The sequence below is a fragment of the Podarcis cretensis genome (genome assembly GCF_951804945.1).
Source record: "Podarcis cretensis genome assembly, chromosome: 12".
NCBI classification, from domain to species: Eukaryota; Metazoa; Chordata; class Lepidosauria; order Squamata; family Lacertidae; genus Podarcis; species Podarcis cretensis.
In genome coordinates this window covers 14,999,036-15,016,284 of record NC_137181.1, presented here as the reverse complement: position 1 = coordinate 15,016,284, position 17,249 = coordinate 14,999,036, and the positions used below count along the sequence as shown (strand labels likewise).

Below are 17,249 nucleotides of genomic sequence, written 5' to 3'. Positions count from 1 at the left end.
CATGTTCACTTTGAAGGGCTCCTCGTGTTTTTGAATCAAGCTACTCTTCTTCCAAAGATGGCTCTTAAAGATTGTAACAAGAAATAACTCGGAAATAACCTCAAATAGATATTCAGGCTAAATGCACCCACTCATGATGCAAAGGATGATTGCGAAATCTTCCTCCAGTTGATTCCACTCTAGCTATTTTCTCAGTAGGCACCTGTTGGCAGGACATTTACCATCTTGCCCTGTTACATCTGAGTTCACCTCTGTGTGAATTGTGTTGGATCTATTGACACGGATGCCTTGGAATATATTGTACTGAGTGGGCAGACGTGTCTTAATCCCGTGATTTTTGCCTCAGTGCTTTGAATGTTTATATCTGGCCTCTCCTTTGGTATTCTCTAGGCAGCCAACCAAACAAAAATTGCACAAAGCAATTGGAAGCGAGAAACCAATGCCAAATAATTATAGGAATCATAATGTGGTTGAAGAAAAGAACGATTGCTTGTTTTATGTGTTGTTGTCCCCACCGCCCATGATCTGGGTCACCAGCAAGGCTGGCAAAGGGAGGGAGTGGTGTGATTAGCTTGAGCTAGAGATGGTTTTCCTGCAACCACTTGATTCCTTTGAGCGCTGATGTCTTGAATCTATAGATAATGGAGCATGTATTCCTTTTTAGAAATCTATGCCTTGGTTAAACTCAATGGCAATTATTCCTAATGGTTTCAGTATGGCTTAGGGGCATGGCACCATTCCTTCTTGATGGGATGGCACTTTTGATCACTTAGCCTTCTGAATAGGAAACTTGTTTAAGCATGAGATGGTGTCGCTTCCTGCCTCCTGTAGCTATGCACGATTCAAAAAAAAGACTGCGCAGAGAGTGAGTGCAAGCCGAAAAGCGGCCGAGGGGAAAAAATAAATTGGGAAAGCAATGGTGGGTTACTGAGCTGTGAAAGGAGAGGATTAGCTTGCGAATTGTTTAACAAACGTCACAAGGCAGGTCACTCACCAAGTCATGCTGGCTTCTGGAAATGCAGCCTGTGCTGTTGAGAAAGAATCAAAATAGCAACTGCGTCTAAAAATAGGCAAGTGGCGAGCCTGATGCTCTTGGTCCACACAATTCGTTAGAAGTCGCACACCTGTAGGACGATGGCAAAAGTTGTAGGATCATCGAGTTGGAAGGCACCTCACCAAGGTCCTCTAGTCCAACCCCTGCAATCCAGGAATCTCAACTAAAGCGTACAGATGACCAAATCTGTTTATGTTGTCCTACCTAGCCTAACACATTTTTTATTTAAAATGAAATTAAAACTGTGAAACTATGGCTGCCATAATACTGAATGCCGTGGGCTGTCAACCTGACCTTGTTCGTATGGAAGTGAGCCCCAGTGATTCCAGCAGAACTTACTCTTAAGTAGGAGGAGGAGAAAGTAGGAACTTACTCCTATGTGTGCCTAGAAATTAGAGTCTTTAAGCCGACACAAAAAGTATTACTCAGTAAAATGTAAGAACAAGAGTCTTCGGTCACCTTAAGTACTTAACCAGCTTACTATGACACATGGACTAGAGTCCACATCATCAGATGTTCATTCAGTTGTTGTGTTACTCTGAACACATCCCCTCTGACCACCACCGGGTCATATCACAAACTCTTTTTGCAGCTACCCTTGGTTTCAGAAGCTGTTCGCCATGTAATAGACAACAATATATTAATGTTTTAATTTTAGATGGCTGGTTCTCTCCTATACCCCAGCTTCTTCCAGTCTAACAAATAACTAATGCATCTTAAAGTATGGGTACCTGAAATTATTTTTAGTTTAACGTTTATCCCGTTTTCAATTCGAGGAACGTTCTTTTTCGTGGCTACAGACTCTTGTGCAGCTTGAGTGCATAACTTGTGCCCCATGAGCAGGAGAGTGCTGTTGCTCTCAGGACTTGCTTGTGGGATTTCCAGAGGCATCCGGTTGTCCACTGGGAGAACGGAAGAGACTAGATGGGCCTTTGGTACAATCTATCAGGGCTCTCCTTGCGTTCTTATGGGCTTTAAGTGAGACTATTTTCATCTGAATTCCTGAAACTTTGGTTCTACATTAAATGCAAAAGTGTATTAACGGCAACAGCATGTTACAAAAGTGTTAACTTTGTAGGACGAGTGTTTGGATTGTGTAGTAAGACAGCTTCACTCAAAAGTATGTGAAGAGATTATTAAAAGGTTTGAATTTATTTCTGCAGAAAACCATTCCGCACCTCCAGATGTTACCACTTACACCTCAGAACACTCAATACAAGTAGAAAGACCACAAGGTTCAACATCGAGGGTGGCACCAAAATATGGAAATGCTGAACTTATGGAAACTGGCGATGGTAATTATGGCTTGTAAAAATGATGTAGGAGTGCATGAACCACAGGAGGGAATGTTTGGCTAAATAGGCCATTTAATGAGAATATCCCCCCCCCCAAAAAAAAAAAAAAAAAGTTTGGGTGAGTTCACATTTCTGCCAAGAAGATGACCAGGAAAGAGAAGAAAGTGAGAAATGTCTGTGTTTGGCGTGTTTATAGGTACTGGAAGGAGAACCCCAGAGATGTGAAAAAACTCAGGAAAAGAGCAAGTTGTTTCATAAGAGTACCCACTATAGCTAGTTAGTGAAATTGCTTACTTGTTAGAGGTGTTGGAATTTGCTTCCTGGACCAATTAACAGGATTTTTAAAAAGGCAGACAGTACCTATATACCTAAACCCAAAGTAGGTTTATATCTACACTGGGAGGCATATATGATTTTAGATGTCCAGTGGCAGTGGACCATGGCTCGACCACTCTTGTAACACATGACCAGCAGTTCCCAGGTATAAAGGTCATGGCAGCAAAAAGGCTATTCACCATTTTGCACAGATGCTGCTCATCTTGGAACTTTGTCCAGTCCATAGGTAACAAGCTGTCAGGGGTGTGCAACTAGCTAACCTGCCTATTTGAATTTGCCTTCAGGTTGATATGGTTTTCTCCTCTGCTTGCAACTGGAAGGCATGTCTGCTGCTTGAAAACTTATGTCAATTTTCTTTTCTGCAGGAGTTCCCGTAAGCAGCAGAGTGTCGGCAAAAATTCAGCAGTTGGTCAACACCTTAAAACGACCCAAACGGCCCCCATTACGAGAGTTCTTTGTAGATGACTTTGAAGAATTATTAGAAGGTAAAATAGTTTGACTCCCCTGACCAAGTTTTTTGTACTGGGTTTGTAAAAGTACTGTTCATTTTTTGTGTGCTTGGAGAAATGTTTTACAGCAAGTGAGCTTGGATTCTGAACTCAGATTTTAATTGCACAAACTGGTTTTTTATGCATTTGATCTGCTAGCCTGGTGTGTGTGTTTGAGAAAGGAGCAGTGTGGTTACAGGGTAGGGTATGGGAGGTGTACAGAAGAAGATCAGAAACCAGCATAGAGTTGTCTCACATTGCATGTACATCATTTGATTTCTCAAAAGCAGATGTTGACTTATCAATAGGCATAATAAAGCATGGCATTAAGAAACATGAAGTAACGCTCTCTTACAACTGTAAGTTCAACAGCCAGACCCAAACCAACCAAAGCCAGAGGGAGCGCAGATGTTGGCGATGCGTGGAGAACAGCTGGGCGTGGTTACGAATTGGCCTCCATCTCTTGAAGCGGCATTGCAACGATGGGGAACCATTTCCCCGAAAGCTCCTTGTCTAACCACTATGGACACCAATGGAAAACCACTATATATTCTCACTTACGGTCAGCAACCTTTTGAATTTCCTTGCAATTCCCCATTCCCCAAGCAGTGGCGTAGCGTGGGTTGACAGCACCCGGGGCAAGGCAAGTAATTTGCGCCCCCTAACCCGTGGATTTGCGCCCCATAACCCTAACCCCCAGATGTTGCGCCCGGTGCGGCTGGCCCCCCCTGCACCCCCCACGCTACGCCACTGTCCCCAAGTTAAGAAAATAGAACTCTGTGTTTTCGTCTTTGATCATTACGAAATATGCATCTTATACTTCCTTAGATCCTTAAAAAAACTATATAACTTTTGTGGGGGTTTTTGAGGCTATGTACTTATACATTTATCTGAGGGAGTAGAGCTGATGGGAAAGTAAGTAGCTCATTGGAGGGGGGCATACTTTGACTTTGTGAAGCCCTATGCTGAATCCAGAACTTCCCACTTAACAGGCTTGCTAGTTGCAATGATTGGGGAGTGGGGTGGGGTAAAATCTCCTTGAGAGATTCTGGAGAGCCTGTGTCAATTGGCGTTAAAGCACAGGGCTAGGATATTAGTCTGATTCCTTATAGAGATGTCCTTATTAATATCTAAGATTGGCTGGTTTTCTTTCGTTGGATTTTATTGAAATTCAAGTTACCCTGCAAAGACTTCCCATGCCTGAAGATGTGCAAAAGTCTTGAGTGCTGTGAGTGAAATAATTGATATAAAAATTCAAATTTCAAACCATTGCAAGGGTTCAAGAAGCAGTGAGTCATATGCACTGCATACTCTTCACACAATGTGTTTGCATACACAGACCAGCACAGAAATACAGTAGTGCCTCGCAAGACGAAAAGAATCCGTTCCGCGAGTCTCTTCGTCTAGCAGTTTTTTCGTCTTGCGAAGCAAGCCCATTAGCGGCTAAGCGCTATTAGCGGCTTAGCGGCTTAGCGGATAAGCGGCTTAGCGGCTTACAAAAAGGGGGGGGAAGGGGGGGAAAGTCGGAAAAACTCGCAGGACATTTTTGTCTTGCGAAGCAAGCCCATAGGGAAATTCGTCTTGCGAAGCACCTCCAAAACAGAAAACCCTTTCATCTAGCGGGTTTTTCGTCTTGCGAGGCATTCGTCTTGCGGGGCACCACTGTAATTAGTGAGACTAATGTGCACACTATCCCTGAAGTAATTCCTTCTGCCTTTACTCAAATGTACAATTATCTGTCTGAAATACATACTCCGTAGCCGCCTGTGCAGTTACAGTTTTGCAGAGGCTGCTACGGACCTCAGCGCAGCACATTTTGCTTGTACAGTGTGAGTTGGGCTACTCTTGGGCCCATCCTCTTGGCACTTGGTAGCAGGGGCCAATCCTCGCCCAAGCCATTTCTTCTTCTGGTCATGGCAACCTGGTTGTTCCTTATTTAATGCTAGTAGAATTGGAACCCACGTCACAAGAGTCATATGATGCAGGCCATATCAATAAGCTGTTGTGTTTGTTGTGATACTGGAAAAAAAAACCATTGACGATTATTTGCAGCTGTCTTTTGGCAAACGTGGAACTGCTGTACATAGGTTTGGTAAGAGTATTCTGGTTTGCTGTGGCTGAGTTGGTGCCGTGTGGTGGTGACAATCCTACTGTACATTATACGGGAGCTAATTTTGTAGTTTACTTTTCTGCTGGCACACCTGTCTGCCCACAAGCGCTACTCGGGCAGCCTTTACACTTAACACATTTGTGACAAGGCACTAGTGAGGAAATGACCTGGCCAGAAGGCTTTGGGCCAAATGATGCAAAAGCACCTTAGTCAACCTCTGCTTTTTAAGAAGTCTGGCAGACTTAACAGTTTGAAAGTAGGGTTACTTGGGATCAGATGGAAAACAATGTTTCCCCTATATACATACTAGGGATGGGGCCTGCTCTCTTCAGGTAAATGATGCCAAGAGCAAGCTTGGGTTTTCAGAACTCACTGAATTGCATCTTAAGAGCTAGTAATCTGCAAGCATGCTATCACTTTGCTTGGCTCTGCTAAGAGAAAGTGTGAAACTTCCTTAGGCCGCAGTGCTTAAGTAGAGGAAGGGCTGAAGCTCCGTGGCTGAATTCCTGGCAGTCTGCTGCCAGCCAATGTGGACAGTACTGAGCTGCCTGGACCCAATAGTCTGACATGGTATACGGCAGCTCCCAATGTTTCTAAATGCCCATAAATTCCAATTAAAATTACTAAAAGTTGCTTAGAGCCAGTCTAGACATTTTGAAAAGGAACATTGTTGACAACTCAAATGGGATATCTTTTGTTTGAGTACACTACATAGGGAACACACATGTAGAAAACAAGCATCTCAGGGACACGGCTCCCTAATATTTCTTGGAAGAGGTCTTTGACTATCTGCCCACCTTGTTCTGAAGCAAGTACTTGTACCAAAACTGTTTCGTGTAAAGAGCTTTGTCTCTCTTGAGATGGTTTCGCCTCAGGTACATTTCTGTTTCCTCATGCTGTACATACAATTTAATTCAGTAAAGTTGATAGGAACTCAATATTTCTTCTTCCCTAAATTCTGCTTGCAAATGTTTGGTTTTATTTATTTAGTTTTGAAGCATTCCATTGTTAACCTTTTGTAGCCATAGGCTTCATCGTGAAAGGCACCGCTTGGAAACAATCACAGTTTGGTGTGGAAAGATTTTGGCATTTTGTAGGAAGTGGAAATAACCTGTATGAATGTTCTCAGTAGGCTTAATGACATTGATCCAGACTAAAGGTGACTAATGCCTTGGTTATGGCCACAATTGAATCTGGGCCAAATGTTGCTACCTCTTGAACTTGTATTGGCACAGTCGCAGAAGAACATTTTCCTCTACGCAAGCCATGCTCTTACCCAATTTTCAGAACAGCTTGCTCAGGAAAAATCCCCATTAATTTTGCCCTTCATAAGTAGCCACGATACTGCTTGCCAATAGGAAAGCGGCTAAGAACAAAATAATTAACTGGGCCAGGCACACTGAAACTGAACTGACTCACTTGTGCTGACAAGACAGCAGTTGCATAGTTCTCCCACTTTCAGTTCCATAATATAAATGGAAGTTTCCACTTGGCTATAAAATTAAATTGAATTACAATTAAAATGGTAGTGAAGTTATGGTTCACCAGTTTCCATTTTCTCAGCTTGTTCTATACCTGTCCTCTTTACTATCAAGTTTAGCTTGAAGATTGAAGTGATCATTCTGTGATATTATAGCAGGAAGTACAGTGTTTGTGGTATGGTGCACATTTCTCCGTTGGAGAACAATAAAGGCTTTCTGCAAATGGGTGCACAAGGTGTGTTTTGAATCATTTTGGAATGAAACTGTACAGCCCCATCTTAATGGGAATACTTACACACAGTTGTTTTGTGAATAGGCAAACTGTGGACCCGTAGTATGAAAGTCGCATACAACATACTACATAAGTTGGGCACGAAGCAAGAACCAATGGTGCGGCCAGGAGACAGGGTAAGTGCCTGTGCTTTCATTGCAAGCCTTAATAGTATGTCACGTTTGACATCAAAGACACATGGAGGTGAAAGCTATGTATTTGAGTTGGGGTACATAGTGAATTTTCTAACTTTGGAACAGATCAGTCAACTGTCCATGTTTTAGTTCTGTGTCACACGTCTAAACGATCGTGTCCTATTACTCACTAATGGTTGGCTGGAAATTTACCTCAGAAGTCTATTTATGGTCAGAAAAAAATTCCTTTCTCTCTTTTCTCTCAAACAAGCTACTCTGTGACACAAAGGCTTCCCTATATGAAGAGTGTTTATCATGCGGATGAAATTAATTTTGGTAATGGGGCTGTGTGTATTGGAGACCCTGAAACAATGAGGGCCTTGTGAAGAGACCAGGCTTGAACCAAGGAATGCTGCTAGATAATTAATAAGATACTAAGCAAAACTGGTTAAAGAAACAAAATCCTACTTGAAAGTAGGGAAAGTTGGCATAAGAGCATAGCTACTTTGGGGTTGGGGGTGCCAGGAGATGCGTTTTATAACTTTTAGGCTTGTCCTCATCATTTCTGTTCAACTCTACAATGACTGGGTAGGTCACAGTCCACAGTATCTAATGTGGAATCCACTGATTGCTACTGGATTTCACCTCCCATCAGCATAGGCTGTGGTCAGGAAATGTGGGAGCTTAACCTAAACAACTTCTAGTAGTCTCCATGTTGGCTACTGAGTTCCAGAGCTTCTCTCAGGAATGTGAACCACACACTTGCCTCAGTTCAAAAATAAAATAAAATATGGGGACAGTTTTCCATGTTTCCCTAATGCTGAGGGGAGGCATATACTCTGCACACAACATGCCTCTTTAAAATTTCCTTTAGGATCTTCTTCATGGAAATCCTTTTCTTAATACATAATCTTCAGATTCCTTACATTTCCCTGCTTCAATGCAAAAGCAAACAAACGTGTCTGCATTATTAAATAAAATATGTGGGGTGGGGGGACATTTTGCACATTTCCCTTGATTTTGCATATTGTGATGTGAGCGCACTTTTTGTATAATGTTGCCAGCTAGGCTCGTACACTGCACTTACTTCCTTTTAGCAAAAGTCTCTGATATACCCATACAGTCCAGTCTCCCCCCCCCCACCCAATAAGACAGTGAGACGATCCTGAAAAACCAAGAGGCTCACTTGAAGACAATTGAACTCCCAATATCCCTGTCTAAAGCCCATTTTTTGCCTGTTTCTGCTAAATACTTGTAAGATTTGGCTTCCTTCAAGTGAGTTTTCACTGCCTCTGCATTGCCAATTTGATTTTCTTTCAGTTTATACTCGCTGCTCATTTGCCTGCCATTGACTGACCTCAGCATCCAATATTTGCTTTGCGTTTTCCCACATGACACCACCTCTGCTATTTGCTTCTTATCCCTTGCTGGTGTCTGTCACTGTTTTAGTTTCCATCTCCTGCACATTCCTGAAGGCTTCTGTGCATGAACTGCCACACACCCCCACACCCCCCCACACCCACACCCCATGTCAGTGCCAAAATTGGACCAGTCATCAGACACATTTGAAGCTGCTCCTATACATGCACACACACAGGGATACAGACAATTCTCTTTTCCTATGTGTATCATCCTGATGGGAAAAACTACTTATGGCAATAAATGCAAAGTAAAAAAATACTGTAGGGAAAATACTACTGAGAGGTACTGTCTCCATTGGTTGCCTTTGAGGAGCTTGTAGTTCATGATGGTTGTGCCAATTGCTGGGTTTTTTAAGGAGTTTTGCAGGTAGCTGCCCTGATCACGTCAAGCCTAGGGCAAAATATGAAAGCACGTCCTCCTGGGCTCTCCAAAGTCTCACTTCCTGTGCATAAGAAGCCTTAAGTCTCTGTACAGCTGTTTCTTCAGCCCAAATTTGCACAAGAACGCTCATTACTCCGTATAGAAAATTCTCTGTTACGGAACGTGCTTATTTTTTAAAAAAGTCCCTGTTTCCTGTAGGTTGGGGCAAGCTGCCTTCTAAATAGGAAAAACCACAAAAACACCCGCATACATTCAAAGCAAGCGACTAACAGCAATATGCTAAATTTCTGTGCACACAGAGTCCCTGCCTCCCAGCTTGAGAGCATTTTTCTAAATGGCTCCATTCAACGAAGCTGGAACATTGGTGGTACTGCTAAGTTTTCGTTGATGGAAGTTGGGCAAGTGACTGGCATTGTGCAAAGAGAGCCCTCCCAAAATAGTGAAAGGAACAGTTTTAAGCTCCGAGGAGTCTCCTTAATCCCATTGGTTTTGCCCTTCCCGCTGTAGTCTCTTGCAACTTTATCCCCAGTTATGGCATAGGTACGGGGATTTTTCTTCCTCTTCTTCTACCCTTTAAGCTACTTAACTTCAGAATGCTGCCCTTGTACTTGACAAGTGGGCTGGTGGGGGGCCGGGGAAGTTGGTTTGAGCCCTACAGAAAATAAATTATTTCCTCGTTTTTGTGTTCATAAGTAATCATAAAGAATTAAACTAAAGAGAACTGTGGGCAGATGTTGAATTTAAATCACTCTCTGCTTTGGCATTTAGCCAAGACGGGTCCATGGAATCTTTCGTCTTGATTTATGACAGTGTTTAAGTCTCTAAGCCATAGCAGTAGTGGGCTGAAGCAGTTCCCAGAGAGAGTAAGACAAGGGAAGCCATGAGGATGACAGCACAGCTAGGCTTTCCCCCCGCTCTGTGCATTTCCTTTGATGAGGATTACCGGGTGTTACAGTGAAAGTGGATTTTTTTTATTTTAATTTTTACTTCATTATATCCTGGGGACTAAGGGTAGGTTATAACATACATATACCAAAACATTAAAAGGTATCCAAAGTTCCCCTAGTGATATAAATCTTGCTTTTATTTTACGGAATTTCCAAAACTAAATTTCCCACGCATAGGCACCATTGCCCAGTTTGCATGTTCTCTTGCTCCCTCACCTTCCTTTTTAAAGGCAATGATAATGGCGCCAAGTCAGGCCATGCAGACTCCTTTCCTGAAATGCGGCTTTTTGTGCGTGGCGAAGACGAGGAGGTGGACAGCTTCAACATGCAAACATGTGTTAGTCCAGTGCATGCACCTGAGCCTTGGACACTAAGAGGAAGGTCATGCAGCACATGTGGAGGAGCTCAGACTTTGTCAAGGCTCTGTCTGAAGTCAATGCCTTAAATACCATGCTACCATTTTGAGAGCATCTCTTCACTATCCCTGGTCCCCAACGGAGACATCCAGAAAGGAGAGAGGGCAAAATTGTGAATGTAAATTGTAACTGGGAAAATGCTGGGGTGGTGGTGTGCGCGTTCCTTTTGCATGAGCTTGATTAGAAATGTGATTTTCAACAAAGAAATAGCATCCTCTAAGAGTCATTGTAAGCTGGCAGATAATTTATCGATTTGACCTTTGGCAAATGATCAAAATGAAAGCATAATGCAAGTATTAGTTGAAACCATGGTGGGTTAAAAGTAGATGCTTTCCCCCTTTCATTATTTTTGGAAGAGGGTCTGTTGAAATGAGGGTGTGTATCTTCTGTCTTGAGTTATATTATTGACCTTGAATGAAACTGTTTGGAAGCGTACCATCAGAGCAGTTTACACCTTTAAAGTATAGCTTATGCACCTAAGCCAAAGATATCAAAGAAACGTTCTTGTTAGAAGAATTGGTTTGACTTTATGAAATCTCATCTCCTCTACCCTTCTCTCTTTGTGTTTCTGATACTGATCACTCTAGAGAGGCTTCCTCTCAAAAACTAAAACACCAAAGTGAAGTTGTGTGTCATACACATGAAATGTTTCTTGTGCATTATCTAAAGGTTGGAAAATGTGTTGGGAGTCTCTGCTTAATTCCCTTCCCTCCTCTTTTGCAGGTAGCACTAGTATTTCCCAATAATGACCCTGCTGCTTTTATGGTAGCATTTTATGGCTGCCTGCTTGCAGAAGTTGTCCCTGTACCTATTGAAGTGCCACTTACCAGAAAGGTAAGAGAAACAGTTTCTCGTTGTCTTTGTTACAATTGCTGTCAGAACAAATTGCCAAATGACATGCCCGTCTGAGTAGGTCATGCGTTTTGGGATAAAATGGAATCCTTATGTAACTTATTTTTTTATGAAAGGTCACCCTCCTAAACATGCTCCAGTTATTCTTTCTTAGCTCTGCTGGGTGTCTTCTAGATTTTACATTTTGATTTTGGGTTGGAAGTGGCTGCAGGCTGTTGTGTGCAACAGATAACAAGAGTAAAGTCAGCATTTAAGACTTCCTTGGAGACACACAGATAAGAAAGGCAGCCCTGTTGACCCAAAAGAAAAAGTCCATAGTAGAGCCATAGGCTTATGATACCAAAATGTCCATTTGCAAGCAAGCTTTCAAGTTGTCCAGTACGCTTCATCAGGCTGGCTGTTACGTGTGGACAGGGAGCAACAGGAACTAGGTTGGTGTTAAAGCCATAAAATCTGCTGTGACAAGATGCAGTTTAGGAAGATGAAGCAGACTCACTAGGTTAGGGTATTCTAGGGATGCTGGTATGAAGAAATCTACAATGACCGATTCCCCCATTTTTGAAAATACAAAATCCATCATAACTAGGAATTTGCTATATTTCCTATACAGTACCAAGCCCCCAATTTTGCTTAAAAGTCAGGCTGCTGGAGAGTTCTAGAGAGCTTCACAGCTTGCTCACTACTTTTTGACCTGCTGTTTGGCAAATTAAAGTATTTCCTTACTGTCGGTTTTGGGGATTTCAATTGCAGAGAGTCTTCTTTCACTTTCGCAGTGCCCAGCATTCCACACCAGGACTAAATTTCCAAAATAATAAGGTGGCTTCTATGCACAGAAATAAAGGCTCCAGTTGCACATAGAATCATGAAAACACGCTAAGAATCCTCTGCACAAAGGCTAAATTAGTTGAAATCCTGTTGGAGATGGATGATCTTAAACTAACGGCTGCAAAGTTCTATACTAATCCAAATGGAGCTAAGTTTACACTTGGCTGAGATCCATATTAGTTTTTGATGCTTCTCGAAGAACAGGTTAACTGCTGCAAGACTAGACATGGCTAAATGTTGTCCCCATCTGAAAAAGCGGGGGCCAGGCAGCTGCTGACTGTTGAGGCCAATGCTCAAAAAGATTCGGTGACAAATCAAAAAGCAGTCAATCTACATAAATTTTGAAAAAAACAATCTAATTACATAACCCCCCCCCCCAATGGGTCTCTTAAGAACAAAGCTTGCCAAACTAACCTTATCTCTAATTACTAACCTGGTAGAAGAATGCTGTGGGTGTAGCATTTCAGTAAAATATTCAACAAGGTCCCCCACAATATAATTGTTGGCAGGCTGGTAAAAATGTTGACTGGCTGATGCTCCTGATAGGTGGGTTTGTAATTGGTTGATGGACCATTCCAGAAGAGTGCTCATCAGTGGCTTTTTGCCACGCTTCAGAGAAGTGGAAAATGGAAAAGTGCATTGTTCTCTTGTGAGCCTGGTCTTAATATGTATTTTTTAATGAATAACTTGGATGAAGGAGTGGAGGGGATGCTCATCAAATTTACAGGTGGCACCAAACTGGGTGGCATAGCTAATACATTAGAAGACAGAACCAGTATCCAAGATGATGTTGACAGGATGGAGAATGGATCAAAAAACAACCAAATGAGTTGAATAACTTAGGTAGGGAAAATCAGATGCACAAATGCAGGATGTGTGATGCACGTCTTGACAGCAGTATGTGCCAGAAAAAGAGAGATCAACGCATTTTAGTTGACTTTGAGCTAAACATGAGTCAGGAGTGTGATACAGAGGCTAAGTAGGCTAATGCAATTCTCTAGGTTGCCTCCACATAAATATAGCATCTGGATGGCAAGAACCATTGGTCTTATTGTATTCTGCTTTGGTCAGACCTTACCCAGAGAACTGACCCCATTCTTGGCAGAAGTCATTGAAAAAATAAAAGGTGTCCCAATGGCAAGGGTTCTGGAGACCAAGTCCTATGAGGAAAGGTTAATGGAGTTGGGTATGTTCAGCCTGGAGAAGAGACTAAGAATGAAAGCCCCATTCAGAAATTTGAAGGACCGTCACGTAACAAATGGAGCATTCTGTCCAACTGTTCCCACTTCACTCCTGACATAAGCAGGATAAACAGACCTGGAAGCCTTAATTTCCCATTACTTCCAAGCCTATGGTCTGCTGCTCTCTAATAAGCTGCAGTTATTAGCCAGCCCTAAGCCATGGTTCATTTTTTGCTTACCAATTGCAAATTGGTAAGGAGCAACGAGAAATGATCCTGGATTCAGGCATACCAGGAAGTCATTGCTTCCTGTTTTGTTAATCCTGTTTACACCAAGGGAGAATCAAAGCACAAATGATGGGACAATGTGCACCGGCACTTTCCTTGTTCATTGTTAACTGTGCTAGGCCAGGATTTTGGGCTTAATATGTGAACACATCCATTGATTCATATTGCATTATATCAGCACTATTTTAATATCCAGGTTCTTTCCTTGCTTTTCTTGTGTTGCAATTTCTACTGACTAATGCTGAATCGTGAGGCCTACAGTGCTAAAAAAACGAGTGTTTCAGTGTGAAGTTGTAGTTTCCTGTGCATTGATGTGTTGGGTGAGAGGCAACCTGATGATTATGTGGCCCTGTAGGAAATTTACCATGAACACATGTGCAGAGTTGGAGTGGGGTTGATGAAACTTAACCGGGTCAGAACAACTTGCTTTTGCTGGCGTGGGGGAGAGTCCTCCAATGGGCTCAGGTGTTTTTTAAGGTACAGATGGACTCTTCTGACTCATTCTGGTCTTTTCACATGCATGTTTACAGTTGCTACATTCCTCATAGCTTTGGGATCAGGGTCTTATAGTATTACGCAGAAGGAGAATTTCTACAAGGATGTTTCTCTAGGCACTTCTGCAAAATGACAGGTGAAACAGCACCTTCCAGACTTTCGTCTCTTCTCTTCCTCCCCCCTCCCCCCTCCAATATGCATGTCCTCTGTTCTGTATTTGAGAACTGGCCCCCCAAGATTGTCATTGGGTTCTCCTTTGTGGAAAACTGAAAATGCATCTGAACAAAAAAGTGCCAGAATCATTCTGTGTCTTATTCTAGCCTGGTCTGTTGAAATTTTGCAAAAAGTAACTGGAAGACTTTAGACAGTTGGCCTTGCCAAGACTGCTTTGGAAACGGATATCGCTCTGTCACAAAAAATAATGAAAAAGGAAACTTGAGGTAATTGTGTGTTTTGATATAGGAAAATACAAAAGCAACTACCTTAGACTCTGGTTTTGACAACAAATAGAAGTTTTTAGTTGTAGTAATCCATGTGACTGGTTATTGCCTGAACTTGTTTATATACAGCAGGAGCTGGTGAAAATTGCACTTCACCCCAGGAAAAAGGTCCTGTCGTTAGTCAATTGCAAATTTCTTTCTGACTTTGATTGGAGGCTTATCATACCCAAAGACTCAGCTACTCTTTTGTTCTTTTCAATTATTGGACCTCTCTGTAGCATTCCTTCAGCAAATGGAGCCTTGCACATTTTGGAGCTTGCACATAAAATACAGAGTTGCAAATAGAATAAATATGGCAGGCAGGCTCTGTGTGGATGGTGGACTGATGCAACAGTGTAGTGGCAGAAGACATTAGGTGGGCAAGTAGATAGGTAGATAGACAGCATGACTTGAAGTGACTGAAATGTGTGGAAAATCTCATGTGGGCTTGACCAATGTGAACTCTGTTTACCGTATTTTTTGCTCTGTAAGACTCACTTTTCCCCTCCTAAAAAGTAAGGGGAAATGTGTGTGCGTCTTATGGAGGGAATGCAGGCTGCGCAGCTATCACAGAAGCCAGAACAGCAAGAGGGATTGTTGCTTTCACTGTGCAGCGATCCCTCTTGCTGTTCTGGCTTCTGAGATTCAGAATAATTTTTTTCTTGTTCTCCTCCTCCAAAAACTAGGTGCGTCTTGTGGTCTGGTGTATAGAGCGAAAAATACGGTGATTCTTCTCTTGTGCCTTTAGGGATTAATTGTGCTTGAAGGAAAGGTTTGCACAATGTAGTGGTTTTGTTGTGTTGGGTAGCAGGAAAATGGGCAAGAACGAAGCAAGGCTTTTAGAAACAACTCTCCTTTAATGCTACGTACTATATCTCAGATAGCTTGCACTGATGAGCCACTAAAGCAAGAAAGCTACAGGAGCGCAAGAGGTTCAACAAACACTATGTCCCTTTGGCATACATAACAGGTTTCATGCCACTTGTATGGAACTTCTCTTCCAACAACGGTGTCTGCATACTAATGAGATGCCTTCCATATGCACAAACACCCGAGGTGGGAAATGTGGCCAAGTTTATGAGCTGTAGCTCACATGGTTGGCAAAAGCCAAATTCAGCTTTTCTTCCCTGTTTCCCAATGCCTTTGCCACATCTTTCTTTATCTTGGGCTGTGTACAGATTGCCATTTACTCCAGCTCCAGTTTCTACTGCTTGTATTTTAATCTGGATGTTAGCCACAATCCATATGTACCCTGTAATTTCTTGAGAAATGTTCATTTTTCATAAGTTTCCCCCTCAGATCGGTTGCCATCTAATTTGAAAACACAAGCCGTGGTTAAGCTGAGGCTAGTACAGTTCCAGCTGCCACTGTGTATGAACAAATAACAGCGTATGCACAGATGGCAGCTTCCTTGAACAGGAGCTTAGGGTAGGGTGGAGGGTGTACAATCCAGGGAAACAAATCAGATAATCAGATGAAGACACTCCCATGCTCTTTCTGGTGTGTATAGCAAGTGCAAATGCTACTTGAAACACAGTAATTTAGTCTTTGGCTCCTGTAGTCCTCTTGACTTGGGCTTTCTGCTTCCCTCCTTGTATCTGCTTGCTTCGTCTTCTTCTCATAGTTCTCCAGATGCCCCTACAAGATCACCTTCTTTTTCCTGGGCCTCTGCTTTGTCCTTATCTCCTTTCCTATGCTACCTGTTTTGCCTTAATACATTTACTCTTGAATTTCTTGGCATAGTAGGAGTCTGTTCCACAGTGTTTTTACAATGGATGAATTGTACCCATTTGTTGGTTTTGCCAGGAAACCAGTTCCTTTTAGGAGAGGGGTAGGGAGCCCATGGCCCTCCTGATGTGGCTAGACTTCCAACTCCCATCTGACCCAGCCAGCAGGGCCAGTGGTTAGTGATGACAGGAGTCTGCAGTCCAACAATATCTGGAGACCCACAGGTCCCGTCCCCCCATTACTTTAGAATAATAGAAAATGTCTTAGGCCCCACTGCATGTGAGCGAGTTAAACTGAGGACACAGACTATTCAGTTGCTTTGAAATCTGTTAATTCAGCTGATTCATTAGTATGTTTGCTGGTATGTTCTGTGTGTTGGCACAAAGGCACACAAACCATCTTACGGTTTTCTTCAGTGTGTTGTTCACTTTCTGATGGAAAAGGATCCAAGGAAGGCCCCAGAGCTCCTGAGCAGAATTTATGAAAAACCTGAGTCACACGAACATGACACAAATATATATATTTTAGATGATAAATCTACATAGTATGTGGGGCTCTCCTTTTCCTTCATCTTCTCCTTCTATGTAGGGATACTTGTGTCTGTGTAGTGTCAACCTGTATTTTTCATCTGTAATCCCAAGTCTTCTGAAGATGAGGTACAACAAATCTTCTTATTGGTTTGTATTCACTAGAGTTGCTCTTCTTCTCTTCCTCTGTTTTCCCTCCCTCCCTCCCTCCCTGAGTCATTTCTTGACTTTCAGGAAAGTCAATGACAAATGACTCCAATGTAGTTGGCCAGTGGTTGGCATAAACTCCCGTGTATGTCTGGGACCTTCCATGAGCTTCCATGGGCTCTGTTGACAAAAGTGATGAAGAGGACATGACTGTGGGAAAAGTTACTTTGCTTTTTGGTTGTTAAACCCGGCTATGGACAGAGTGGCTATTAGAGCTTGTGGATATCTGCACTGAAAGGTCTTCAGCGCAAATAACACCATTAAACTCTGGTGGTAGTTACTGCTCCAAATGAGCCTTAATGGAGATTTGTATCTGTAGCATCTGTTGAGAGC

At 42.5% G+C, this 17,249-nt stretch overlaps 1 protein-coding gene across 6 annotated transcripts in view; it reads left to right on the top strand.

The window, feature by feature from the left end:
* DIP2C (disco interacting protein 2 homolog C) overlaps window positions 1-17,249 on the top strand; it is a 301,056-nt gene that overhangs the window by 211,664 nt on the left and 72,143 nt on the right. For all 6 annotated transcript variants that reach the window (XM_079996376.1, XM_079996372.1, XM_079996374.1 and 3 more), the window contains 5 exons: window positions 2,218-2,349; window positions 3,051-3,170; window positions 3,538-3,735; window positions 7,081-7,172; window positions 11,059-11,169. In XM_079996376.1, coding sequence (XP_079852502.1) covers window positions 2,218-2,349; window positions 3,051-3,170; window positions 3,538-3,735; window positions 7,081-7,172; window positions 11,059-11,169 — 653 coding nt within the window. The remainder of the gene's footprint in view (window positions 1-2,217; window positions 2,350-3,050; window positions 3,171-3,537; window positions 3,736-7,080; window positions 7,173-11,058; window positions 11,170-17,249) is intronic.